The 24,016-nt window shown below is 43.1% G+C and overlaps 1 protein-coding gene across 4 annotated transcripts in view; it reads left to right on the top strand.

Annotated features, from left to right (window-relative positions):
- Nucleotides 1-24,016, top strand: part of ST6GALNAC5 (ST6 N-acetylgalactosaminide alpha-2,6-sialyltransferase 5) — a 215,778-nt gene that overhangs the window by 17,939 nt on the left and 173,823 nt on the right. For 2 of the 4 annotated variants that reach the window (XM_033916580.1, XM_033916578.1), the window contains exons 1-2: nucleotides 21,938-22,114; nucleotides 22,881-23,060. The exons of 1 other annotated variant lie outside the window; for it this stretch is intronic. In XM_033916580.1, the coding sequence (XP_033772471.1) occupies nucleotides 22,100-22,114; nucleotides 22,881-23,060 (195 nt within the window). In that variant the 5' untranslated portion in view covers nucleotides 21,938-22,099. Of the gene's footprint in view, nucleotides 1-21,937; nucleotides 22,115-22,880; nucleotides 23,061-24,016 lie in introns of those variants that run through there. One more of the 4 variants, XM_033916579.1, reaches the window with a different exon arrangement.

The following is a 24,016-nucleotide window of genomic DNA, read 5'->3' as shown; positions in this document are numbered from 1 at the left end:
AAAATGCATATAGGAAAGAATGTACTGTATATATGCTGACTACATATGGCATTTTTCAGCTGTCAAAATCCTAAAGCATCAATTGCAGCACACTGACATACTGTGCATGTCGGAGTGTCAGCACTTACAAGTGTAGACAGACGTATAAGTGCAATTTGAGAAAGTTACATCTCTGTCTCCACCCAAAGAGGTAAAGAGCATTCAATCATTCAGCAATCACATTCAGAGTTGGGGGGGAGGAAACCCATCCCATCCCTCCTGTAGAGCATTGCCCCAAATGAGTATTTTTCTGAACCCAGATAGGGAGAGTGTGGCTCAGTAGTTAAAGCTATAGCTTCAGCTCCCTGAGGTTGTGGGTTCAAACCCATGCTGCTGCTTTTGACCCTGGGCAAGTCACTTAATCCCCCCTCCATTGCCCCAGGTACATTAAATAGATCGAGAGCCTGCTGGGACAGAGAGGGAAAATACTTAACTACTTGAATAAATTCATGTAAACTGTTTTGAGCTACCCTTTGTGAGGCGAAACGGGTCCCATCGGGGATACAGTGAACAGCTAACAGCACTGAATTGCAGAAGTTGTTGAACTGATGAGCTTCAAGATAAGTTTGATTTGCACCATTTTTAATGTTCTGATTCTATTGAATTTGGTCGATTGAAGACTACTATTATTTGAAAAGAAATAAAAGTTACATAGATAAGATGTGGTAATAGTGAGAGGTCAGTAGACCGATGAAAGAGACTAGAGCCCCCTTGTTTGCAAACTAAATTTATCCTTTATGGAGTGTTTTCTGGTTTCTGAGGTCCTTTCCTCTCTTTTCACTGCGTTAGTTTTGGACTATTTTGAGGTCTTTCTTTCTTTTTTTTTTTTTACTTTCTTTATATTGTTGGTTTTGATCTTAGGTCACACAGACATGCATTCACCGTCTGAAATGGGGAACATATGTGTTTATTTTGGCCTCATTTCTGTCCCACCCCACAATTTGCACATGAAATCCTGACTTTCTGAAATCGGGTTCTCTACATCTATTTGCACGTGCAGACCATGAGCAGGACTTCTAAACAACCACCTAAGCCTGCAATTAGTCTGGAGGTGCGGTGGATCTTGCCTCTCTGCTCCATGCGACATTGTCAAAAGTCATGCACAGCGAGGCTGTAAAATGCGCTAGAGGCTGAAAAAAAAAATACACATATGTAAAATTAATTCTATATTCCTAATTGCTTATTATCTACTGTATTTCTCATTTCCCAAAGGACATCAAAATAGGTGGTGTAACAAGAATTTCACTATATTCTTGGCAGACTTTCTTTTCTTTTTTTCAAACAATTTTTTAAAATCACTAATGACTTATTTACAGACCTTTTCATTGCACTGCGTGCATTATGTTAACCCAGATAGAATAGAAAAGTGTGCTGAGTACTTGCTATTTTAATATTCCATATTCCACCTTATCAGAACGTTATCTGCATTGTGCAGTGCCATCTGAAATACATCATTTGTCTCCCCTGGTAATTGCTGACCTGCTTTTCCTCTGTTAAAGGTTTGTCTTTCTGATTTGGTTTCATATTTTTGCTTGGATATGTTAGGACAATATTACCTGGTGAGGTGTTACTCACCATGCCACCAATCCTTCACATTGTTCCCAAAGATGTTATGAAGAAAGAGGAATGAAGGGGAAATGAAGTCCTTACAAATAATTGAAGGACTAGAGCTTGGCCACCAATGCCAAGACTGAAAGCTGCCGAAAGCTCTAACAGAAACACAGAATCGGAGAAAATTTAAAGCAGATAAACACATTACGGCCTATCCAGTCTGGCCATTCATGCCATCTACTCTTCCTTTAGAGATCCTACGGAGCTTATTTTCAAAAATGATAGACGTCCAAGTACCTGTTTATACAGTCTTTTGAATATCTTAATAGTCAAAATGTCCAAGTGGGCATTTTTTTGAAACTGACTTGCTGGTCATTTTGTCTCCATTGCATCTAAATATTAAGGGGGCATGTTAGAGGTATGTTTTGGGTAGGATTAGCAGAATGTCCAGGGCACAATTTGGATGCTTTAGGCTAGACCTGTTTTTAAAACGTACAAGTATAAGGGCCAAAAAAGATACCCAAACTGACCAGATGACCACTGGAGGGACGAAAATATGCCCTTCACATAGTTACCCTATGGCTACAAACAAAAGGAGGATGGATTGAGACATCCAAGTTTTTACTTCCATCGAAAGCAATGGAAGTAAATAAGACAGACTACGACATCTAAGTTATACTTCCATTAAAAGCAATGGAAGTAAAACCTGGATGTTTCAATCCATCTTCTTTTTTCTGGAGCCAAATGGAACCCTACCCCCACCCACTCCCCCAGTGGTCACTGATCCGCTCCCACCCCACAAGTATATGCATGACACAGTGCTTATCTGTCTCTATGACAGCTGCAGATACTATGGCCCTAGTAGAGCTGCAAGCAGGTCTCTGGAGTAGCCTGGTGGGCTGTGCAGTGGACATCAAGAGAAGGAAACCCAGTCCATAAGCAGTTCAAGTGAGGTAGAGAGTCCATTGAAGACGACCATCACACTAGATCAGGGGTAGGGAACTCCGGTCCCCAAGAGCCGTATTCCAGTTGGGTTTTCAAGATTTCCCCAATGAATATGCATGAGATCTATTTGCATGCACTGCTTTCAATGCATATTCATTGAGGAAATCCTGAAAACCCAACTGGAATATGGCTCTCGAGGACCGGGGTTCCCTACCCCTGCACTAGATGGCCCGTGGAAGCAATTTCTACTTAAATATGCAAGAAAGTAGAGTTTTTTTTGCCAGATAGACAAATTAAGGTTTTCCAAATAGCTGAAGAAATGGGCATCTTGGCAGGTACGGTTTGGAAAAATAATTTATGAAAAGTTGGGCATGTCCAAGGTTAGTGCAAGATGGGTTCCAAGAATGCTGACACTATGTCAGAAGGCCATGAGGCTCTAGTGCAGTGGTTCCCAAACCTGTCCTGGGGGACCCCCCAGCCAGTCAGGTTTTCAAGATATCCCTAATGAATATGCATGAGATAGATTTGCATATAAAGGAAGTGACAGGTATGCAAATCTCTCTCATGCATATTCATTAGGGATATCTTGAAAACCTGACTGGCTGGGGGGTCCCCCAGGACAGGTTTGGGAACCACTGCTCTAGTGCTATCAGGAGAACTTGGAGATGTGTCGTGAAGACCAAGTGAATTTTTTTTTCATTGTTTGTTGACTGGAGATGAGACTTGAGTCTATCGCAGAGATCCTGAGTCCACAATGGAGTCAATGCAGTGGAAGCGCAAGTCAGCTTTCACCCCTAAAAAGTTCAAGACAGAAAAATCTGCAGGCAAAGTCATGGCAACTGTCTTCTAGGATGATGAAGTTCATGCCACACAAGACAACCATAACTGGAGAGAGTTACGCCAACACAATGGATCACTTTCCGGGAGTCAATCAAGGAGAAAAGACAAGGAAAATTCACAGCAGATGTGCCGCTCCTTGACGATAATGTGTTGGTACATATGTCACGACTATCGCAGGCTGCCATCCGAGAATGTGGGTTTTAGCAACTGAACCACCTTACAGTCTTGACCTGGCTCCCTGTTCTGAGTTTTCAAGTGATGAAGCTATTGCGGAAGCTGTGACATCCTGGCTTGAAGGTCAAACAGAAGAATTCTTTTCAAAAGGGGTTAAAGCCATTGCAGGAAAAGTGGGTGAAGTGTATGGCGCTATCGGGGGACCATATTGAAAAATAAAACAAAAATTTTGTGAAAACTCTTTCCTACCGAGGTAGATAAATTATTGAACACCCCTCGCACTTTATACAATATTCAAAGAGATTCAACACACATTGCTTCTCCTTGGAAATTGACTACCGCAAAATGCGCAGTTAAAAAAAAAAGAAAAAGAGAGTCGGCATTCTGTGCATCTGTTTGCAGATGGCAGAGTGGAGCCATAATCACACGAATATATTTGTAAATTCACTCCTGATCTAAATTACACCCACAAAAATGCCTCCTTTTCTTTCTGTCAGAAAGTTCACAGGAGGTATTGATGCTCCTGTATTAGAGAATGACACGGTGACAAAATTCATCACCGTTCCCGTCCCCGCAGATAACCGCAGGAAACTATCTTCATGTCATTCTTTAAGGAGAGAGGGAAGAATCAGAGTATAATTGGGCACAACTACTGACCCGCAAGCTTTGCTTTGAAGAATGCTGGTGTAGAAGGATTGAGGTTGAGATAGACACTAAAGAATGACAGTCTCTGGTATCCAGAGCAGATATTGTGATGTCATAATACCTCGTTCCACCAGTGCCTAAGAGCCAATCACATCGGTGATGTCACAATGGCTTCATTATCCTTGGCTCACATAAGAATCAGAGTATGAATGGCCACAACCACTGACCCACAAGCTTTGCTTTGAAGAATGCTGGTGTAGAAGGACCGAGGTTGAAATAGATACTAGAAAATGACACGGGATTATTTCCCGCGGTTATCCGCGGGGACGGAAACGGTGATGAATTTTGTCACCGTGTCATTCTCTAGCCTGTATAAGACTCTGGTGAGACCTCATTTAAAATACTACGCACAATTCTGGAGGCCACACTTTCAAAAAGATAAACAGGATGGAGTTGGTCCAGAGGAAGGCTACTAAAATGGTGCATGGCCTTCATTATAAGGTATATGGGGACAGACTTAAAGATATCAAAAAATGTGTACTTTGGAGGAAAGGGGGGAGAGAGGAAATATGATTTAGATGTTTAAATACCTACGTGGCATAAATGTGCACGAGTCGAGTCTCTTTCATTTGAATGGAAGCTCCAGAATGAGAGGAAATAGGATGGAGTTAAGTGGTGATAGGCTCAGGAGTAATCAAAGGAAATACTTTTTTTACAGGAAGGATGGTAGATGCGGGGAATAGTCTCCCGGAAAAGGTGGTGGAGACCGAGACTGTGTCTGAGTTCAAGAAAGCATGGGACAGGCACATGGGATCTCTTAGGGAGAGGAGGCGATAGTGGATGCTGCGGATGGGCAGACTGGATGGGCCATTTGGCTTTTATCTAGGGAAGCCAAGCACACTTTCGCTCCATTAGCCCATTCCACCTGGGGAAAATATCTTTGAAAAGGGCTTTCTCCAGGGTTTCGTCATTGGGACCGAGAGCAGGACATAAGAAGATGAAGGGAAACACAATTTTCAAAGATGAAAAGAGAGTTTCTAAATAACATAACCTAATAAACAGTTTGCAAAGCTCTAGACAGTGAGTTGTAACCTTTCCTAGCACAGCATGCTACACTGTATTTCCTGATATTGCTCTCATTCACTGACGTCCTGCTTCCTGCCAATTTATTTTAATGAAGAAAAAACATGTCATAGAGAATGAATCTCTTGTTAGAACAATCACTGGGCAACGTAATTATTTTAATGGCTAAACCGCTCCACACTAAGACTGCACATCTGTTCTATTACCAAATTACAAATAGAAAAGAACTCAGTTCAGAAAGCCCATCATAGCAAAGTATAATATGCAGTAAGTGATACAAATGTAGCTTTCTTTGTCTTTATTTGGCCGTGGCCAGCGTATGCTTCACATACCGATAAAGAGTGCAAATGTTCTCTTTCTGATAGTGAACTTTTCTTGAAGCCAGAAGCTTAATTTAATGGTAAAACCCAAACCCATCAATCCCCGGTGTAGAATTTCAAAAGCAGGACTATCCATCTGCATTAATTAACATTTACACTTTAATGTTGCTGGAACTGAAACTCATTTATTTATTTAACGAATGTAAATCCCAAAAGCCATGCAATAACTTCCTCCTTAACTGAGTCCAAAGTCCTTAGTTCACACTAGTTTATAGATGACATCACTCTAGAATGTGTGATGTAATTTGTGTCTTTCTTCGTCTGTCTAGTCCAGGGGTGGGCAACTCCGGCCCTCGAGGGCTGGAATCCAGTCGGGTTTTCAGGATTTCCTCAATGAATATGCATGAGATCTATTTGCATGCATTGCTTTCAATGCATATTCATTGGGGAAATCCTGAAAACTCGACTGGATTCTGGACCTCGAGGACTGGAATTGCCCACCCTTGGCCTAGTCACTTCCTGTGGTGAAAGTTGACTGTGGAGTGGACCTTTTCTTGTTCTGAATCTATTTAACAGGGTCTACGAATATTGTCTATAATTCAAAACTAACAATTTCATGAGTTCAAGCACTCATTTGTGTTTCCTGTGAATCCCTTTCCTTGATTCAAACTGTAGAGGACGACACGGGGACAAATTTGCCCCCATCTCCGTGGGATCTATCTCCATCCCCGTCCTATCCCCACGCGTTCTGTCTCTGTTCCTGCCCCATCCCTGCAAGCTCTGCCCTCATATGGGGCAGGGATATGGACAGAGCTCACGGAGACTGGATGAGGATGGAGTTAGATCCCATGGGGATGGGGACCAATTTGCCCCCGTGTTGTTCTTTAAAGGTTATCTGCAGACACATCCTGGTCAATAAGTTTTCTCCTTAAAGAGTATTGCAAGAAGAAGTGGGACTCGGGTGTACTGATGAAGTCAATGGTAGCTTCCAGGTCATCACCACATTTAGGAAGACGTCTCTTTAAAGTTCAGTCAAAGAACTTCAGACAAATTCGAGAGCACATTAGCACATGCATTACATTGGTGTCTTCTATTAGAGAATGACACGGTGACAAAATTCATCACCGTCCCCGTGGATAACCGCGGGAAACCATCTCCATGTCATTCTTTAAGGAGAGAGGAAAGAATCAAGTATGAATGGCCACAACCACTGACCCGCAAGCTTTGCTCTGAAGAATGCTGGAGTAGAAGGACTGAGGTTGAAACAGACACTACAGAATGACAGTCTCTGGTATCCAGAGCAGATATTGTGATGTCATAATGCCTCATTCCACCAGTGCCTAAGAGCCAATCACATCAGTGATGTCACAATGGCTTCATTATCCTTGGCTCACATAAGAATCAGAGTATGAATGACCACAACCACTGACCCGCAAGCTTTGCTTTGAATATGCTGGTGTAGAAGGACTGAGGTTGAAATAGACACTAGAAAATGACATGGGTTTATTTCCCGCAGTTATCCGCGGGGACGGGAACGGTGATGAATTTTGTCACCGTGTCATTCTCTATCTTCTATCCCACCAATACCTTTCAGTTCTAGGCGGTTTACAACAAGAGTTGGCCTGGGCATTTCCAGGGAGAATACATGGTTAATAGATGTAGTATGCGTCGGGATCTGTGGAGGGTCGATCAGGTTTAGTTAGATCATTTGACAAATTTCTTGAATAGAAAAGTTTTTAAGTTCTTTCCTGAATGTTTTGTAGTTGGGCACTTACCACACCTTAGTAACTTGAATTTATTTCAATCTGAGCTCAAAGATAACTATAAATTTGGATATAGCTGGTAAATTCCTGCCAAAAAACTAAAGCAATAGATGATGAAATAATAGCTACACATAACACACCCATCTTTCCACTCCTAAGGCCCTCTCACACACACATAAACATCTTTCTTGTAAACAAATACATGCACAAGAGAAAAAAAACAAAGAGGGGAAAACCACAAAGGCCCCATTATTCAGAGCTCCCAAATTTATTCTCCTAAATTAGCCTCCAAAATCTGTCCTATTTTCAGTCAGATTTAGGAGCATAACTTTTCAGCTGAAAATTCATCTCAGTTTAGGAGTTTAAACATTATGCTCATAAATCTAAACCTGCCCTTCATTTACCTAGATTTATGGGCCTAGAGCTGAAAAATCAGAGCTAAGATCATAACTTGTTTCCCCCACCCTAAATATTCCCTTGTAGCCATGCACTTTTTATGCTCCTAAATTTAAGAACTTGGGGTCCCTTTTACAAAGTCGCAGTAGCGATTCTGCCAGGGTAAATGCACGGAAGCCCACAGAAACAGAACGGGCTTCGGCGCATTCGCCGCGGGGGACTCCTTACCACGGCTTTGCAAAAGGGGCCCTTAGTGAAATTTTGAATAAAGGTTCATGCATTCTGCCCTAGTACATTTTCAAAGAGGCCAATTTTTGAGCATAACTCTCAAAGTTAGCAGCATAAATCCTTTTGAATATTGGGCCCCAAATTGATCCCCTCTTTTACTAAGTCCATTAGCGCGGGCTGATGTGTTAAATGCGATGACACCCGTAGAGAATGAATGGACGTTGGAGCATCTGCTGCATGCAGCGGCAATAGTGAGGGGGGCAAGGGGGCAGTCTTCCCCGGGTGCAGTTTTGCTAAGGGCGCGGCACCTCATCTCTTATCCAACCCCCCCACTCCTCTCTTTGCTGCGTGTGCCCCTTGCCTTTCCCTGTACCTTTTTGACTTCCCTGACGTGAGGTTGCTGCCTGTATCAGCATCGGCGCTCTCTCTGATGTCACTTCCAGGAGCCATGCCTAGGAAGTGATGTCAGTGGGTGAGCCAACACCAATGTGGGCATGCTGCTCATGCCGGAGAAGTTAAAAAGATACAGGGAAAGGGAAGAGGGCACACACATGGCAGGGGGGGCAGGGCAGAGGAGGGGCTCCTCCACACTGGATACCACTCACCCTTATTACGCCAGTGGCCGCATGGTACTCGCTCCCGTGGCTTAGTAAAAGGGGGGGGGGGCCTTCCTTAATAAATAATAGGCCAAATAGAATTAACATTAAAAAGCAGACATAAATAAAAAACATAAATATCTTTTTTTTTTTTTTTAAACTTCCGAAGAAACCCCAAAGTATCCTCATATACTATAGTCACTTGCATTCCGATGCAAGGTGATGCCAACCAAAGGGTCATTAGAATCACACACATGGCCACATTCAATCATTGCACATGAAAATAAAAACGTCGTAAATTCTCAATTTGTAAAAAATTAAACAATGATCGGATGCAGCTTCCAGGTCAGCATTTTCAGTAGCATTTAACCACTATCTAGTTAGTGCCGGCTGGGTCTGGGGGTAGGGTAAAAGCAGCACTAGGGTTTATCTGGTTAGCTGAGATATTCAAAACACTAACGGGATGATGTTTAGATAGCAAAACGAGTGTCCTAACTTAGGGCTGCTTTTACTAAACCGCGGAAGAGCTTATGACTTGGTAACCCTCGTTATGGGCAGTCTTAGTGGAGCAGCAAACAGGTCTCTGGAGTAGCCTAGTGGTCAGTGCACTGGACTGCAGAGAAGAAGGCCCAGGCCTATATCCCACTCTAACTAGTACACTTGTGGTGGAAGGTGTGAGCCTTCCAAAACCCACCCAAAATCTACTGTAGCATCATATAGGTGACACCTGTAGGCATAATGGCTACTGCTGTGGTATACAGTAGGGTCCAGTAGGCATTTGGTGGATTTTAGAGGGATCACTATATAATATAAGGGGTTATGGTGAGGTGTGAACCTGGGGCCTTTATGTGCAAAGAGCAACAACAGAAAAATCCAACTGAAGCTGCAGTAAAAAATCACCAAAACGGAAAAACCAACAGAAACTGCAGGCAATGTACAAGATGCAGGCAGGATTTATTGTACCAAATTAAAATGCAGTAATATAAAAACCTTTTTACCAACCAAGGGACCCGACACGGTCCGTGTTTCGGACAGTACACCTGAGTCAGGGGTCCTAATAAATATAAATATAAATACAATACTGAAATAATATAAACAATATTTAAAATTGTTGTCTGAAATAACAAAGTGGTGTTGTCATGCCTTGCCACCACAGGATGTGATAATGTGAGGTGGGAAAATAAAGGGTATGTATTAAGCCGGAACGTTAACAAATAAAACATATATAGTGTATATATATATATATATATATATATATATGTATATATATATGTATATGTATATATACTGACAGTAGAAAAGAAACATGCAAAAAAAAGTGAATGAAAATGTGCAAAAACCAACTTAAAGAATGTAAACAGAAAACAACGAATAATGAGCTAAAGAGGATATATGTGCAGTAGTGTCCTCTGAGGTGCCCCACTGCTCTGCTGGGATGTCTATGTGGTCAGTCTACTAAAACTGCTGGCCCCTCCTAAATCCAAGTGGTTTGTTTTGTGTGGTTTTCTTTTGGGGTTTTTTTTTTTTTAAATGGTTCAGTGACAATTAATGCTCTACTGAATCTTGCTTTCCTGATGCAGCCAGAAGAGATCAAACATAGTGCTAAGTCAGAGTCTGTTCTGGTGAACTGAAGTTCACTTTAAGATAAGTGTGACGTTATGCTGAAATTGAGTTATTGTTATAAATAATACTGAATAAGTGAAAAAAATGCGGATTGAAAATTACTGAAGTATAAAAAATATTTTAAATGCAAAAGAAAAAAAGTGGCTGACTGATGATGAACTGGGTATGATCCGAAGTTCACATGAATGGGTCATTGTTTGAAGTGCAGCCTATCTGAAGGTCCTCATAGATAGCTATAAACTATAGTTACACAAATTGAATGTTTAGGCCTTTACTGTATTTCGAGTGGGGCCACGTGGAATCTAGAGAAAGATCACCTTTTATCTAGGAATTCAAAAAGCGAGATAGACGATTATCAGTTTTGAAAATGGTCGTGAATCTTCCGTAAAACACCCATGCTTGGATTTGGACATCATCTCGAAAATGCCCTTCTAGAGAAAAAAGTTCAAAACAGACTTTTTCTCTTTTGATGGAAATTGTCGGCAATGCCTGACATAGCAGGGAATCTCTTTCTCAGCTTGTGATTCCTTTCATGTTTGAATAATTCTGTCTTCCCAAGACAGTTTTATCAATATTGATGTAAACATTTTGCTCAGACACATGAACAGTAATACATTTAGACAGTGGTTTCTGTCAGTGTGACTCCTTTGTGTATCTGTGTATGAAGTGGCATTGTGATGGGGCTTGTGTAGGATATGTGTGTTTATGCAAGATACATGTGAATGTGTGTGTGTAGGGAAGAGGTATAAATATTGAGGGTGTAGATGTTGTAGGCGTAGGTATGTAGAGAACTCAGAATGCAGAGATAAGGCCATGTGGGGGTATACGAGATTTTGTGGAGTATAGAGATTATTCCCCAGATTCTATATATGGCAGAGGACATAATTTGAGGTTGAGAGGTGGTAGATTTAAGAGCAATATTAGGAAATTCTACTTTATGGAGAGGGTGGTGGATGCCTGGAATGCGCTCCCGAGAAAGGTGGTGGAGAGGAAAAACGGTGATGGGAGTTCAAAGAAGCATGGGATGAACACAGAGGATCTAGAATCAGAAAATAATATTAAATATTGAACTAAGGCCAGTACTGGGCAGACTTGCACGGTCTGTGTCTATATATGATGGAGGATGGGCTCGGAAGGGCTTCAATGGGAGGGTGTAGATTGACTGGAGTGAGCTTTGACGGAGACTTCAGTAGTTGGAACCTAAAAACAGTACTGAGCAGAGCTTTGGATTCTTGTCCAGAAATAGATAAGAAGGAAAAAAAAAACCCAAAAACCCCCCCAACAAATTTTTAGACTGAATCAGGTTGGGCAGACCAGATGGACCATTCGGGTCTTTATCTGCCGTCATCTACTATGTTACTAAGTGTGCACAACTAAATTGGCTAATGAACCAAATAGCGCTAACAATCAATTAATGGTGGTAGTTGGCAACAATTTGGATTTGCCACAACCCAACAGGAGATACCACCTTCTCAAAGCTAGAAACACAAGGAAAACGGTGAAGGCAAATAGATGCAGAACATTGATGTGTGTTCATTCATGTTGAAACCCCCTTTTTAAGTGTTGTTAGTACATTAGCTGTTAACCATCAGACTCCTGAGGCAGACCAATTGGCCGAAACACGTACGTGTCAAGTCCCTTTTGATGTAATAAAGTACTTTAGCGCCATAGGTCGCCTTCACTGTATTTTTTTACACACATCTTGCTAGGTACCATTCTATAAAGTTTATTTAGCAAATCATTTAGCGTGCAATTCAAATGGGGTGTGGCCATGGTTAAGTCAGGGGTGTTCACTAAAGATGCGCGCAGTATTACTGCATACTGGGGATCCGTGCCTAGCTTATGTGCCAGGATTTACACCATGTTTCAGCTGGTTTAAGTCCTCATGCTCAAAGTTTGTGGCAGAAATTTGGTCTAAGTACTGTTCCATAAATGGTACATAGCTCAGAACATCGTTTATAGCAGTGGTTCCCAACCCGGTCCTGGAGGACCACCAGCCAGTCAGGTTTTCAGGATAGCCCTAATGAATATGCAGGAAAGAGATTTGCATGTAATAAAGATGATAGGAATACAGATCTGCCCCTTGCATATTCATTAGGGCTATCCCAAAAACTCAACTGGCTAGTGGTCCTCCAGGACAGGGTTGGGGACCACTGATTTATAGAATAGCATTCCATGCAGATTATTTTCAGTGCCCAAATTTGGGTACCATTTACTAAATCTAGTCCTATATGCAGTGGCTTAGCCACAGGTGAGCCTAGGTGGGTCAGGACCCACCCAGTTTGGGCTCAGGCCCACCCCAAATTTTATCTCTTTTAGTGTGATTGGTGGGGCTTCCAAAGCCTCACTAGCTGAAAGACTTCCTCCCCACCGAAAATAAATGTATATTTTGGACAGCCGCCAGCTCTGTCCCAGAACTGCCACTGTTCCCAGCCAGAGGCTACTCCCTTCCTCGTGCATGCTCAGTTTTCACGCTTGTGTGAAACTTAGCATATGTATATGGAGGCTGGCAGCTGTGGCAGCGGTCCCGAAGCAATGCTTGCTGCCACCCAACATGTATACTCTTTGGTTGTGAGGAGATTTGTGGCTGATGGGGTTCAGAGAACCCCACCAGAACAGGTATGCTGTTTACCTTGGGTAGGGCTACCAGATGTCTGGATTTCCCCAAACGGCTTTACAAAACCTGGTACAATTAAAAAAAAAAAAAATAAATAAATTAAAATACAATAAAAAATAAATTAAAAGGGAGTTTAAATGGACCACCGTATACGAAACGAGAGGAGAGAGGTGAAGGTAAGTTAGTAAATACATCGAGATAAAAATATCTGTTCCAAGCATGCCCCAAATCTGTTTGTATGTTTTATTTAAGAATAAAAGAATAGCCTTACTGGGTCAGATCAATGGTCCATCAAGCCCAGTAGCCCGTATTCACGGTGGCCAATCCAGGTCGCTAGTACCTGGCCAAAACCTAAGGAATAGCAACATTCCATGCTACCAATCCAGGGCAAGCAGTAGTTTCTCCCATATCTTTCTGAATAACAGACTATGGACTTTTCCTCCAGGAACTTGTCCAAACCTTTCTTAAAACCAGCTACGCAAGCCACTCTAACCACAACCTCTGGCAATGCGTTCCAGAGCTTAACTATTCTCTGAGTGAAAAAATATTTCCTCCTATTAGTTTTAAAAGTATTTCTCTGTAACTTCGAGTGTCCCCTAGTCTTTGTAATTTTTGACGGAGTGAAAAACCGATCTACTTGTACCCGTTCTATTCCACTCAGGATTTTGTAGACTTCAATCATATCTCCCCTCAGCTGTCTCTTTTCCAAGCTGAAGAGCCCCAATCTTTTAAGTCTTTCCTCATACCATAAATTTGAAAGTTCTCAAAAATTCATAATATACATGAACATCAATGCACATAAAAAGCAGACACGTGGAGTATTGTCATAGACTTACAAAGTTCCATAGGTTAATGTGGAACTTTGTAAGTTTAAGTGCTTTGAACATGATCCCCTACATTTACATTATCTCCCTGATATTCAGCCAGTGGCAGTCTGTGATTTCAAAGGTGTTGACCATCACTAGCTTAATTTGACCTAATCTAGGAACTGGGGACTAGGTCGGTGTCTCTAAAACATTTTTAGCTCCGGCACACTAAATGAAGCAAATGTTTTTCGCAGCACATTATAACTGAAATGATGAAATTGCAAAACCAACAAATTGAATTTGAGAGCTATTTATTTAATGTTCTTTAAGCTATGTATAGGCAATTGTAACCATGGTGAAACTAAAGTAGATAGAATTGCTAATCAATGCGATGGATTTTATAACAGTACTTGGGAACCCAGTTTTTGTTATAGACTAGGCTCCTACCTTGTGACCTTTGGCACCCGGTTGTAGACTTACCCCCATAATCCCATAATGTTACAGAATCTTAAGGGACTCGTTTAAAAAAAAAAAAAGATAAAACAGCCCCAAAACTAGTCTAAAGGGGCAATCGGACGTTTCTCTTACCAAACCCTTCAAATGGATATTTTCGAAACCTTGTTTCTAGACGGATATCCATGCTGTTCATCTGCGGTTTGTCTAAATCTCAAAAGTGCATGTTAGAGGCATGGTGTGGGCAGGACTACAATGGGCTTATGACTGGACATTTTTCTGCATTAATCAAACATTTAAGGATACGTCCAGGGCACTTATGCTAGGGAGAGTGTGGCGTAGTGGTTAAAGCTCCAGCCTCAGCACCCTGGTATTGTGGGTTCAAATCCCCCCATTGCCCCAGGAATATTAGATAGACTGTGAGTCCGGTGGGACAAACAGCGAAAAATGCTTGAGTGCCTGAATAAACTCATGTAAACCGTTCTGAGCTCTCCTGGGAGAAAGGTATAGAAAATTGAATAAATAAATAAATAAGGACTAAATTCTACCTAAGGCACCGGAATAATCTGCGCAGAATAAAAACTTGTTTAGCACTATTCTTTAAACTGCGCTTAAAGTTAGGCCTAGCTTATGGAATATGCATAGTGGCTGTCTCCGAGACTAAAATTTGGGTGCGACTATTTACACCTACTAAATTGTGGAGAGAGTGTGGCGCAGTGGTTAAAAGCTGCAGCCTCCGCACCCTGAGGTTATGGGTTCAAACCTACCCTGTTCCTTATGGCCCTGGGCAAGTCACCTAATCCCCCCCCCGTTGCCCCAGGTATATTAGATAGATTGTGAGCCCACCAGGACAGACAGGGGAAAATGCTTCAATATCTGTAAGCTCCCCTGGGAGAACAGTATAGAAAAATAAACAAATAAAACCTGGCATAAGAGAAATTCTGTGCAGGTAGCGTGTATTCTAGAACGGTGCATGTAATTTCTAGGAATACCCCTGTACTTTCCACAGCTATGCTCCCTTTTGAGATGCACATATTAGAATTTACATGCACCACTTTATAGAATGTGTTTAGAGAGCTGTGCATGCAAATTATAATGCTGATATTCAGTGGCACTAAACCAGAGAGTGCAGCTGAAAGTGGGCAGGTCAAGGGGCAGCACTAGAGACAAGTTGGCAGCTATGTGGGTGCTAGCTGTATTCAGTACTGGGATCCGCATACCTAACCTGGCGAAGTCAGAGCAGCTCAAATCTATCCTAACTTGGCTGATTTAGCTATGCAGGTCCTGGCAGTGAATATTGACTGGGATCCACGTAACACTTTTTAAAAAAAATTCCTGAGCCCCTCTCCTTCCTTCACAGAACAGCGCCCCCAACCTCTCCTCTGATTCAGATAGGTCCTCCCCAGGCCTAGCTGTATCTCTACTAGTCCAAGTGAAGGCGACGGGGACAGGAGTGAGGCCCACTTGCTTCTACCCTGTGTCGGCCCCAGTGGTGTAGCAATTGGTGGGCCTGGGTGGACACTGACCCACCCATTCTTGGCTCAGGCCCATCCAGCAGCAGCACCACACTCACCTGTCATCTTCTCCTCCACCAGCAGCCCAGCACCTGCCTCTCTCTCTGAACTCCCTTCCCGGTGTTACTCAGAGGCGTCCCTAGCAGCTGCAGTAATTCATTTTCACTGACTGTGCTGGTGCTGCAGGCTTCCCTGTGCCACATCCTGCCTTTGCTGACATCACTTCCTACTTCCTTACTGGCGGGATGCAGCAGAGAGAAGCCTGTGAACCCAGTACAGACAGTGAAAATGAATTGTTGCGGCTGCCAGGGATGCCTCTGAGGTAGACCAGGGAAGGGATTCATAGAGAGAGGAAGTTGCCTGTGCATGGATGGAGAATTGGGGAAAGAGAGAGGTTTTGGATGTGCAGGGGGAGGGAAGGCTGAGGGGAAGATTTAAAAAACCATGTGGTTGCTAAAAGAAAATGGCTGCTACAATCTCTCATGGAACCTTGCAGAACTACTATGGGGATGGGAAGAAGGGAAGTTCAGTGAATTAAAAAAAAAAAAAAAAGTTTTATGTAGGTCCTGACTGAATATCGGCCAGGACCCATATAACCTCTGGTAGCCAGCATAGCATCATTTAGCCATTCAGTGCGAGAATCCATACATAGCCAGGTACTGAATATCTGGGGCTAATCTAGCCAGCAACCATCAGTGTGTACAAAAACGCTGACCACCACCAGCTGACTATTGACTGGACTATCTTTAGCTATTGTATGAAGATGACACCGTTTTGCACATAATGTTAGTACTTAGGTTTGGACTGTTTACATGTGAAACATAGAAAATGATAGCGATAGACTATATAGCCCATCTGGTCGTTCTGTACTATGCTAGGCAGTATATTTATTTATTTAAAAGATTTCTTAACCGCCTATAACTAGGCGGTTATAAAAAAAAAAAAAGGTCATATAATAAAAACATACAACATGTTATACAGACAATAAATACAGCAATTTCTTCATATCAGCTATTAATGGACTCCCTTTCTATTAATGGACTCCCTTTGCAAGTTGTACAAAAAACCAAAATACTCGGTGTAATTTTGGACCATAAACTTACCTTTCATGATCATATTAGCAGTGTTATTAAGTCTTCATTTTTTAGACTGAGACAGATACGCTCTATTTCTCAGCTATTTAGCAATGACTCATTGAAAATTCTCATCCATTCTCTTGTTATTTCAAAATTAGATTATTGCAATGCTTTGTTTAATGGTATAGCACAAAAAGAAATCAAACGCCTTCAGATTATTCAGAATACAGCCATCAGACTTATTTCAAAAGCTAAAAAATTCGACCATATAACACCTCTTCTTAAGGAAGCCCACTGGCTTCCAGTAGCCCACAGAATAACGTACAAACTTTGTTTGCTCACATTTAAATCTCTCCTGTTTAAAACTCCGGCCTTTATTCATAAATTATTAATCCTTTATTCTTCCAATAGAACCCTAAGATCAGACCAACAGCATTTACTAATGATTCCCTCATTAAAAATAATAAATACGCGCCGTCAGTATATTTTCTCAGTGACAGCTCCCCAAACTTGGAATTCTCTCCCCATCTATTTACATGAAGAAATCAATCTAGACAAATTTAAAAATAAACTGAAAACTTTCTTATTTAACGATGCTTTTGTAATCTAATATCATTGGTTCCTTTCAACCAATATTCAACAAAATTTTGGACCTAACTATCTATCTTTTCTCCTCACATTCAACTATTTTTCATCCCATCCTTTTGTGTTTTCCATTTTTGGCTTCCCACTCTGCTCAATTACATTGTAACTTCTTTCCCTACCTTCCTCTTGTTTCCAGTTTGTCTAGTTATCGTCTGTGTCTAGTCAGTTTTTAATTGTTTTTAAAATTCTTTTTATTCTGTAACTTTTATCCATGTGTAAATCGCCTTGAATATTGAAAAGGCGATTAATCAAATAAATATTAAACTTGAAACTTGATTTACGGCACTCAACAACGCATCAATATAAGATCATTCATAACCCAGGATAGACATTTATTGAAATGCTTCTGCAAATAGTGTAGTTTTTAGGAGTTTCTTAAAACTTCAGAAAATCTACAAGAGCTCTTAGCGGTCCAGTCAACTTATTCCACAGCGTGTATGCTTTGCTAACATTTTAATACCGACATAAATCTAATAATTTAATCACAGAACGAGTTCTCTTGAGAGAACAACTCCATAACTATTCCAGATAAACGTTCTGATGCTACAAGCAAGAAAATCTTGCATTTGCACTCCATTTACACAATTACCTATGCTCCTTCAATATGGTACTATGAAAACACAAATGCAACGAAGGAAGGACGTCGACCAGGTTCACAGAGAAGTGAAATGGAAGATTTTTATTTTATCTTTCCAATCAAAGGCTCTGAAGACATCAAACATGCTATCAATGAAAGAGAACAGGTAGCGACTGCTCTAAATCATCAAAACCAAAGTAATCAGCTAAAAATAAAACTATGAAAGAAAACAGTGTAATCATATTGTCACCCACCTGTGTAAATCCCATCAGAGAGTTGGTATATAGGAGGAGCGGGCACAGCAGGAAGGTGTTTCCCCCCATCCCCCTAGTACAACAAAACCCATGCGAAATAGTAGATCCATCACAAATAACTGATCAACGAGCCTCGTGTCATGTCAGCTGAATGACTCCCCAGTGATCACAGCCATTCCAGAACTGACTGTGAGTACCTTGTAGCAGTCAAAGGCCCCCATCGTATTACTTCTCAAAACATAGCTCTAGCCTTTTCCTGCATGTAACGCTCATTATCCAAGCAAAAGATTGCACCCAGCAGGCTAGATTGCGGGGAATGGCTTTATTGTAAGGCTGCAAGCAAAAAAACAAAAGGAATTGACCCCAAAATATCCACAAAGAAGAAAATCCAGAGAAAACCAAAAAAACCTCTGTGGAGTGACGATGTTCCCAAATGGACTTTATTAGAAAGTATCAAAGTTCCAAAGGTACACTAAAATCATCCACATAAAAGCCTTAAAGGACCTAGTCCGCTAGGGATACAGGACCCAACACGGTCTGCGTTTTGACAAAAAGTCTTCTTCAGGGGTCCCTGGGGGTCCTATAAAGGTGTGTACGTGGGAAACAATTGTGTGGTGAACCGGAAGTGAGACACTGCTTGCATTTGCAATGGAAAAAGTGGACCGTGTTGGGTCCTGTATCCCTAGCGAACTAGGTCCTTTAAGGCTCTTATGTGGATGATTTACTTTTATGTGGATGGAATTATTTTATGTGGATGATTTTAGTGTACCTTTGGAACTTTGATACTTTCTAATAAAGTCCATTTGGGAACATCGTCACTCCACAGAGTTTTTTTGGTTTTTATTGTAAGGCTGCACCAGGTCACCTTGTCTTGCACGCTTCTTGCGCCTGCCCTCAACCAGCTTGAAGATATTGAAGTACTCTCGCTTTATCACATTCTTCCTTAGGGATTTCAGGACCTTCTGCCACAAACGCTCCAGTGGGATGCTGTAAGAGCATTGCATAGCCTGCGAGATGGGTAGAGAGGGACACCCCTGGACCAGAATGGAGGAAGAGGACAAGGAGAAGAGGAAGAGCAGGACTGCCTCCGCTTCTTACCCTTTTTTCTGTGAGAGGCTTTAGATGGACCGTCTTTTGGGGCAATGGGCTCAGAGTCCCCTGACAGAATGCAATGAGTGCCACTCCGCTCACTGCGACCAAGTTGTGTAGGTTTGACCACCTTTTCTGTTGTTGGGATGCTGTTTGGCAGGATATGCTGCAGCACGTCTTGGTTCCCTGTGCCTCAACTTGGAGCAGACAGGTGCTACATCCCCCCAACGGGCGTGCCAAAACACTGCAACAAGGGTGGTTGTGGCTCACTATGAAAGATGAAAGCTGCCGCTCCTGCATACACCTGGGTCTCTGTGAGCTATGCAGAGATGTCCCAAAGTTTCTACAATATCTTTCCTGCTTGCCATGGCTGTGATTCCTCGGGGAAGGACTTCTGCGCCATTCATAACGCTCCCTAGAAGGCCTCCAGCCATGATGGGACACAGATCTCTGATGGGAAGGGACTGAGCGGCCGGGAGACCGTCAAACAAATCTTTCTGCCCAGTGTCGGCGGTGCCCTCTGTCCACAGGACTATAGTTCCTTTGTCTCCTGCGTGAAGTGGAATTACTACGCTGGCGAGAGTGGGCACTGGATTAATGCTTGTCAGATACCCTCGGGCAGGCCCTGATGTGCCGATCAGTGCAACTGTTCTCCCCAGATTCCAACCTGAACCCACTGCACTCAATTCTCAAATCTGCGTCATGTTGCACTCCAGACTGTTCTCGAGATCCAACATGTAACTCGCCAACAGCCGGTGCAATTGGTTCCGACCCACGCAGAGGGGCACTCAACTCCATAGGGAGAAGAGAGCTTGCACATCATGTGGATTGGCATTGAAGCCCAGAAGGTGACTGACCGAGCCCATCTGCGGTCGACCCTTCCTCGCTCAGATCCTGCGGAGGCTGCACAAGGCTGGTCTGCCTGCCCTCTATTGGAAGACCTCCACTAGACCCCGGGAGCACAGAGGTATCCTGGATGACAAGTGAAGTGCAACCAAGCACCTCGCCGTTCTCCGACTTTGGCAAGGGGAGGTCCGCAGAGTCGATATATCTCTCGGGCTGTCACTTCTGCCTGGTGGAGGATCACTGTGGAGTGGCTGCCGGCAGGTGCTGCAACTCGGTTGAGTGCTGTTGTTGTGGAACTGGTGTTCAGCCAGCTGTTTCTTTTGGCGTTGGGTGTTGTTTTTAGCTCTTTCATGGCATTCTGCAAGCAATACTGTAGTTACCACTACTGGGAGAAGTTGGAACAATAGCACAGATCACGTTGACTCATCAGGAAGCGGGAGCAAGATGGAAGAGTAACTCAAGAATCGAAGTACAGGAACAGCCAGGATTTGCAGGACAGGAAGAACCAGGTTGACAGGAACTGTCCGGAACTGTCGGTAGCAGCAGACCAGGAACTATCTGGTATAGAAGAGCAGGAGCATGAAAAACTGGCGCCTTGAAGCAGGAACAGGCTGAATCACAGAACAGGAACGAGCCTGCATTTGCACCACAGAAAAAACAGCCTGGACAAGCAGCAAAACTAGCAGCTCCGGGACTTCACATGAATAACAGGTTCTTGGCAAAATTGCCCAGCACTGAACCAGAGGAACTACCAGAGGAACTACAACTGAAGAAGCACGTGCTCAGCACCTCACTGTCTCCGATGCAGCCTTGCAAAATCAGCACATTGGAGAAATGGAAGAACTCCACCGAACATCGCAAAATTCCCCTTAAGCATTCCTTCTATGCACTACTAGGGGCGCTGAGAGAAATTTTTATTTTTTTGTCTTTGGCTGTCCACTGACAATCTGGCTGCTGGGGAACGGGAAGCCGGGTAATGCTCCCGCTGCCGGTCTCCAGCTGATCACTGACGTTCTTTGCCGCTCTTGCTTGAAAAATGCTCTTGCTGCCAGGGAGCCCAAAAAGACCAGGGCTTCCCAGCAGCACAGATTTTAAACAGCCCGCTCTCCCACCAAGCTCCGCCCTCCTCCTCGAGTACAGCCAGTGAGGCTGTTAGCCCCAGCGCTGGCGTCAGCAGCGCGGGAACCGACTGGAGGAGGAACTGCGGAGCCGATCGGGGAAGCCTCGTGGCAGCTACCATGATACTGGCGGCGTGCTCAGGAGTTACCTTTGCCACCTCGATTTAACATGCAATCCAAACGCATAAAAACTATCATCAGACCACTTAAACATACATAAGCAATTTGTGTATTTTTTGCATAATTTCCTAGAAATTCCCAGGTAGGTAAATACCAATATTACACAAAATCTAAAGCTAGCTGTGCATGAAATTGTAACACTTTTCTTTTTTCAATAGTGCTTTTTAAAATGATGACATCTCCAGAATTGACATGCAAATTATATCTCATGCATATTCATTATGGATTGAAACCTGAGTGGGGAAATCCCAGCACTGGTTTGGGAACACCCCCCCCCCCCACCCTAGTGTAGAGCTATCCAGAGTAGCCTCTTGTTTAAAAGAAACTCAATGCAAAATTACCTAGAATACTTAAGAGAATATATTTTTGTTTAGATTACTAGTAGTGTAGGGAAAGAACTAAGAAATGTAAGAGAGCGTTAGGGTCTACATATTTGCCGAGAGCACAGTCATTTTCTGAGGTAGTACGGTAGGGGCACTAGGACCCTGCAAGCCGCAGCAGGATCGGGCACGCAGATCACCGAGAGACTAAAAGGGTCCAGTTTTAATTCCATCTCTAATCTCTGCAACAGCGGTGCTTTCGGCGCAGCCTGCCCCCTTCTCTCCCTTTGCTCGGCTTCGCGTTCTAACCTGGCTTTTTGCAGAATGGAAGCAGTAAATAAAAAAGAGGATTCAGACGCACAAGCTTGAGAATTATCCTGTGCCCGTTAGTGGTGCCTAAAATGAAGACCCTGATGGTAAGTCAATAGCTGCAACTAATTTACCCGTGCAGAAACATGCAGGGTCTGGGGAGAGCTGCTCTAGTGGATTATCAGAACACATGGTTTTCATGGGGAGGGGAAAAGCATTTTCCATTTTTAAAAAAAAGGCATGACAAAAAAAAAAAAAAAATTAAACCCTGGAAAACTTTCCGAATCCAACTGTTTTAAAAAAGGAAAGAAAAATGTAGTTATCAAGCCAAGCATACGTCAAAACACAGAAATTGCTGGACCCCCGAAGTCACCCGTCATATTATTGTTGTGGGGTTTGGGGGTTTTTTAAATCCTTTTCTTCTTATTGTGCTCTCGGGACAAGATTACAGTCTGCAAGAAAATGCAAGTTAAAATGGGGAGGGGGGGGGAAGCCTGGATGGTTTCTTATCCTTAATTGAGCTGAAACTTACCAAAAAAACCCCAAAAACCTAGGAAATCCCAGTTACCACATTTTCTGACCAGAATAAAAGAACAACTTGAGGGGACCAGAGTCCCCCCCCCCCAAAAAAAAATGAGTCGTTCAAACTCAAGCCCACCAACTTCAATGTAACCAAGTATACTATTCCCAATAAAGACCTTCACTGGGGAGGGAAATTTGCCTGGAAAATCTCTCTCTTTGCCGTTGTGATTATTGACCCACCTTCGCAAGGTTTGGGAGAGGGCACTCGGGAGAAAGAGAGCTAAAGTCGCTGTTAGGCTCTGTCTGCTTGGATTACTGGCTGTCACAATCGTGATCTTTTTCTGTCTCTAGCATCAGGGGCTGGCTGTGATTTTAGCACTCACCACCATGTGCACCAGCTTGTTGATCATATACAGCGGCGGCGGCAACCAGAAGGACCAGCCCCGGCAGCAGACCGACGGTGGGAAAGAGATCCAGCGCTCGCCGGCCGGCCCCGGTTTGGACGGCTACACTGGCGTCGCTGACCACAAGGTAATAAAAAAAAACCACTGTGGCTACCGCTGACGGCTGGTGGGGGAAGCCCAGCTGCCGGAGCACTTTCTCAGTCGGTGTAAAGGGAGGGACGTGGGTGACTCGCTCCCATCGATTCCACCCTTACCTTCACCTCCAAGAAAGGGGGCAAGGGGGGGTGGGCGTGTTTCAGGAGACAGTCGTCAGTTTTCAACCCGATTCTGCAGGCTAGGTTCAGACCAGTGGGAGGGGGAGACGAAAGGGTCAGCGTGGGGTCATTGTGCCCAAAGCAGCAGCCCGAAAACAAAGAAAGGGGGCGATCTGAAAGAGAACAAGAAATGCTATGGGCTCTCTGACTGCGATCAACGGGACAAAAGCATTGAGCACAGTTTCTCACTTGTGGTGTAATTGTTCTTAGATACATAGAGAGACGGAGAGAGAGATACCAATATTTGGTTTAAATGTTGACATAAGTATATATGATTTCATACGCTGCTTCCATATCATAGTTACCAACAACCCTTTGCTCCAACTATAATTATGAATTACTGACGTTATTTTAAGCCCCAGTTACCTACTATTGCTGTAGTCACGCAGAACAAACAGTCCCTGTCTAGGGTCTAGAGAAGAACAAGGGTGGGACTGGGAGAACAGGGTGGGTCACTGGGACCATGGGTTGACCAATATTTTGCCCAACACAATACACTTCACCCCCCCTCCGCATTCGCGGTGATAGGGGAACGGCAAGGCAGCGAATAGAGAAAAACCGCGAATAACTTTTCGTATATTATTCGCAGTTTTTCTGTAAAAAAAAAACCCCAAAAACAAAAACCACAAAAAAAAGGCACAAAACCGCAAAAAACCTGACCTGTTCCAATGAAAAAAGTGCAGCTGGGAACAGTGATTTTTTTCTCTATGCAACACCGGGAGCAGTGGCACCAAAGACTAGATTCTATAAATGTTGCCTAAAAAAATCG

Source organism: Geotrypetes seraphini, chromosome 12 (assembly GCF_902459505.1).
Source record: "Geotrypetes seraphini chromosome 12, aGeoSer1.1, whole genome shotgun sequence".
Lineage (NCBI taxonomy): Eukaryota > Metazoa > Chordata > Amphibia > Gymnophiona > Dermophiidae > Geotrypetes > Geotrypetes seraphini.
This window is presented reverse-complemented; position numbering and strand designations above follow the sequence as displayed.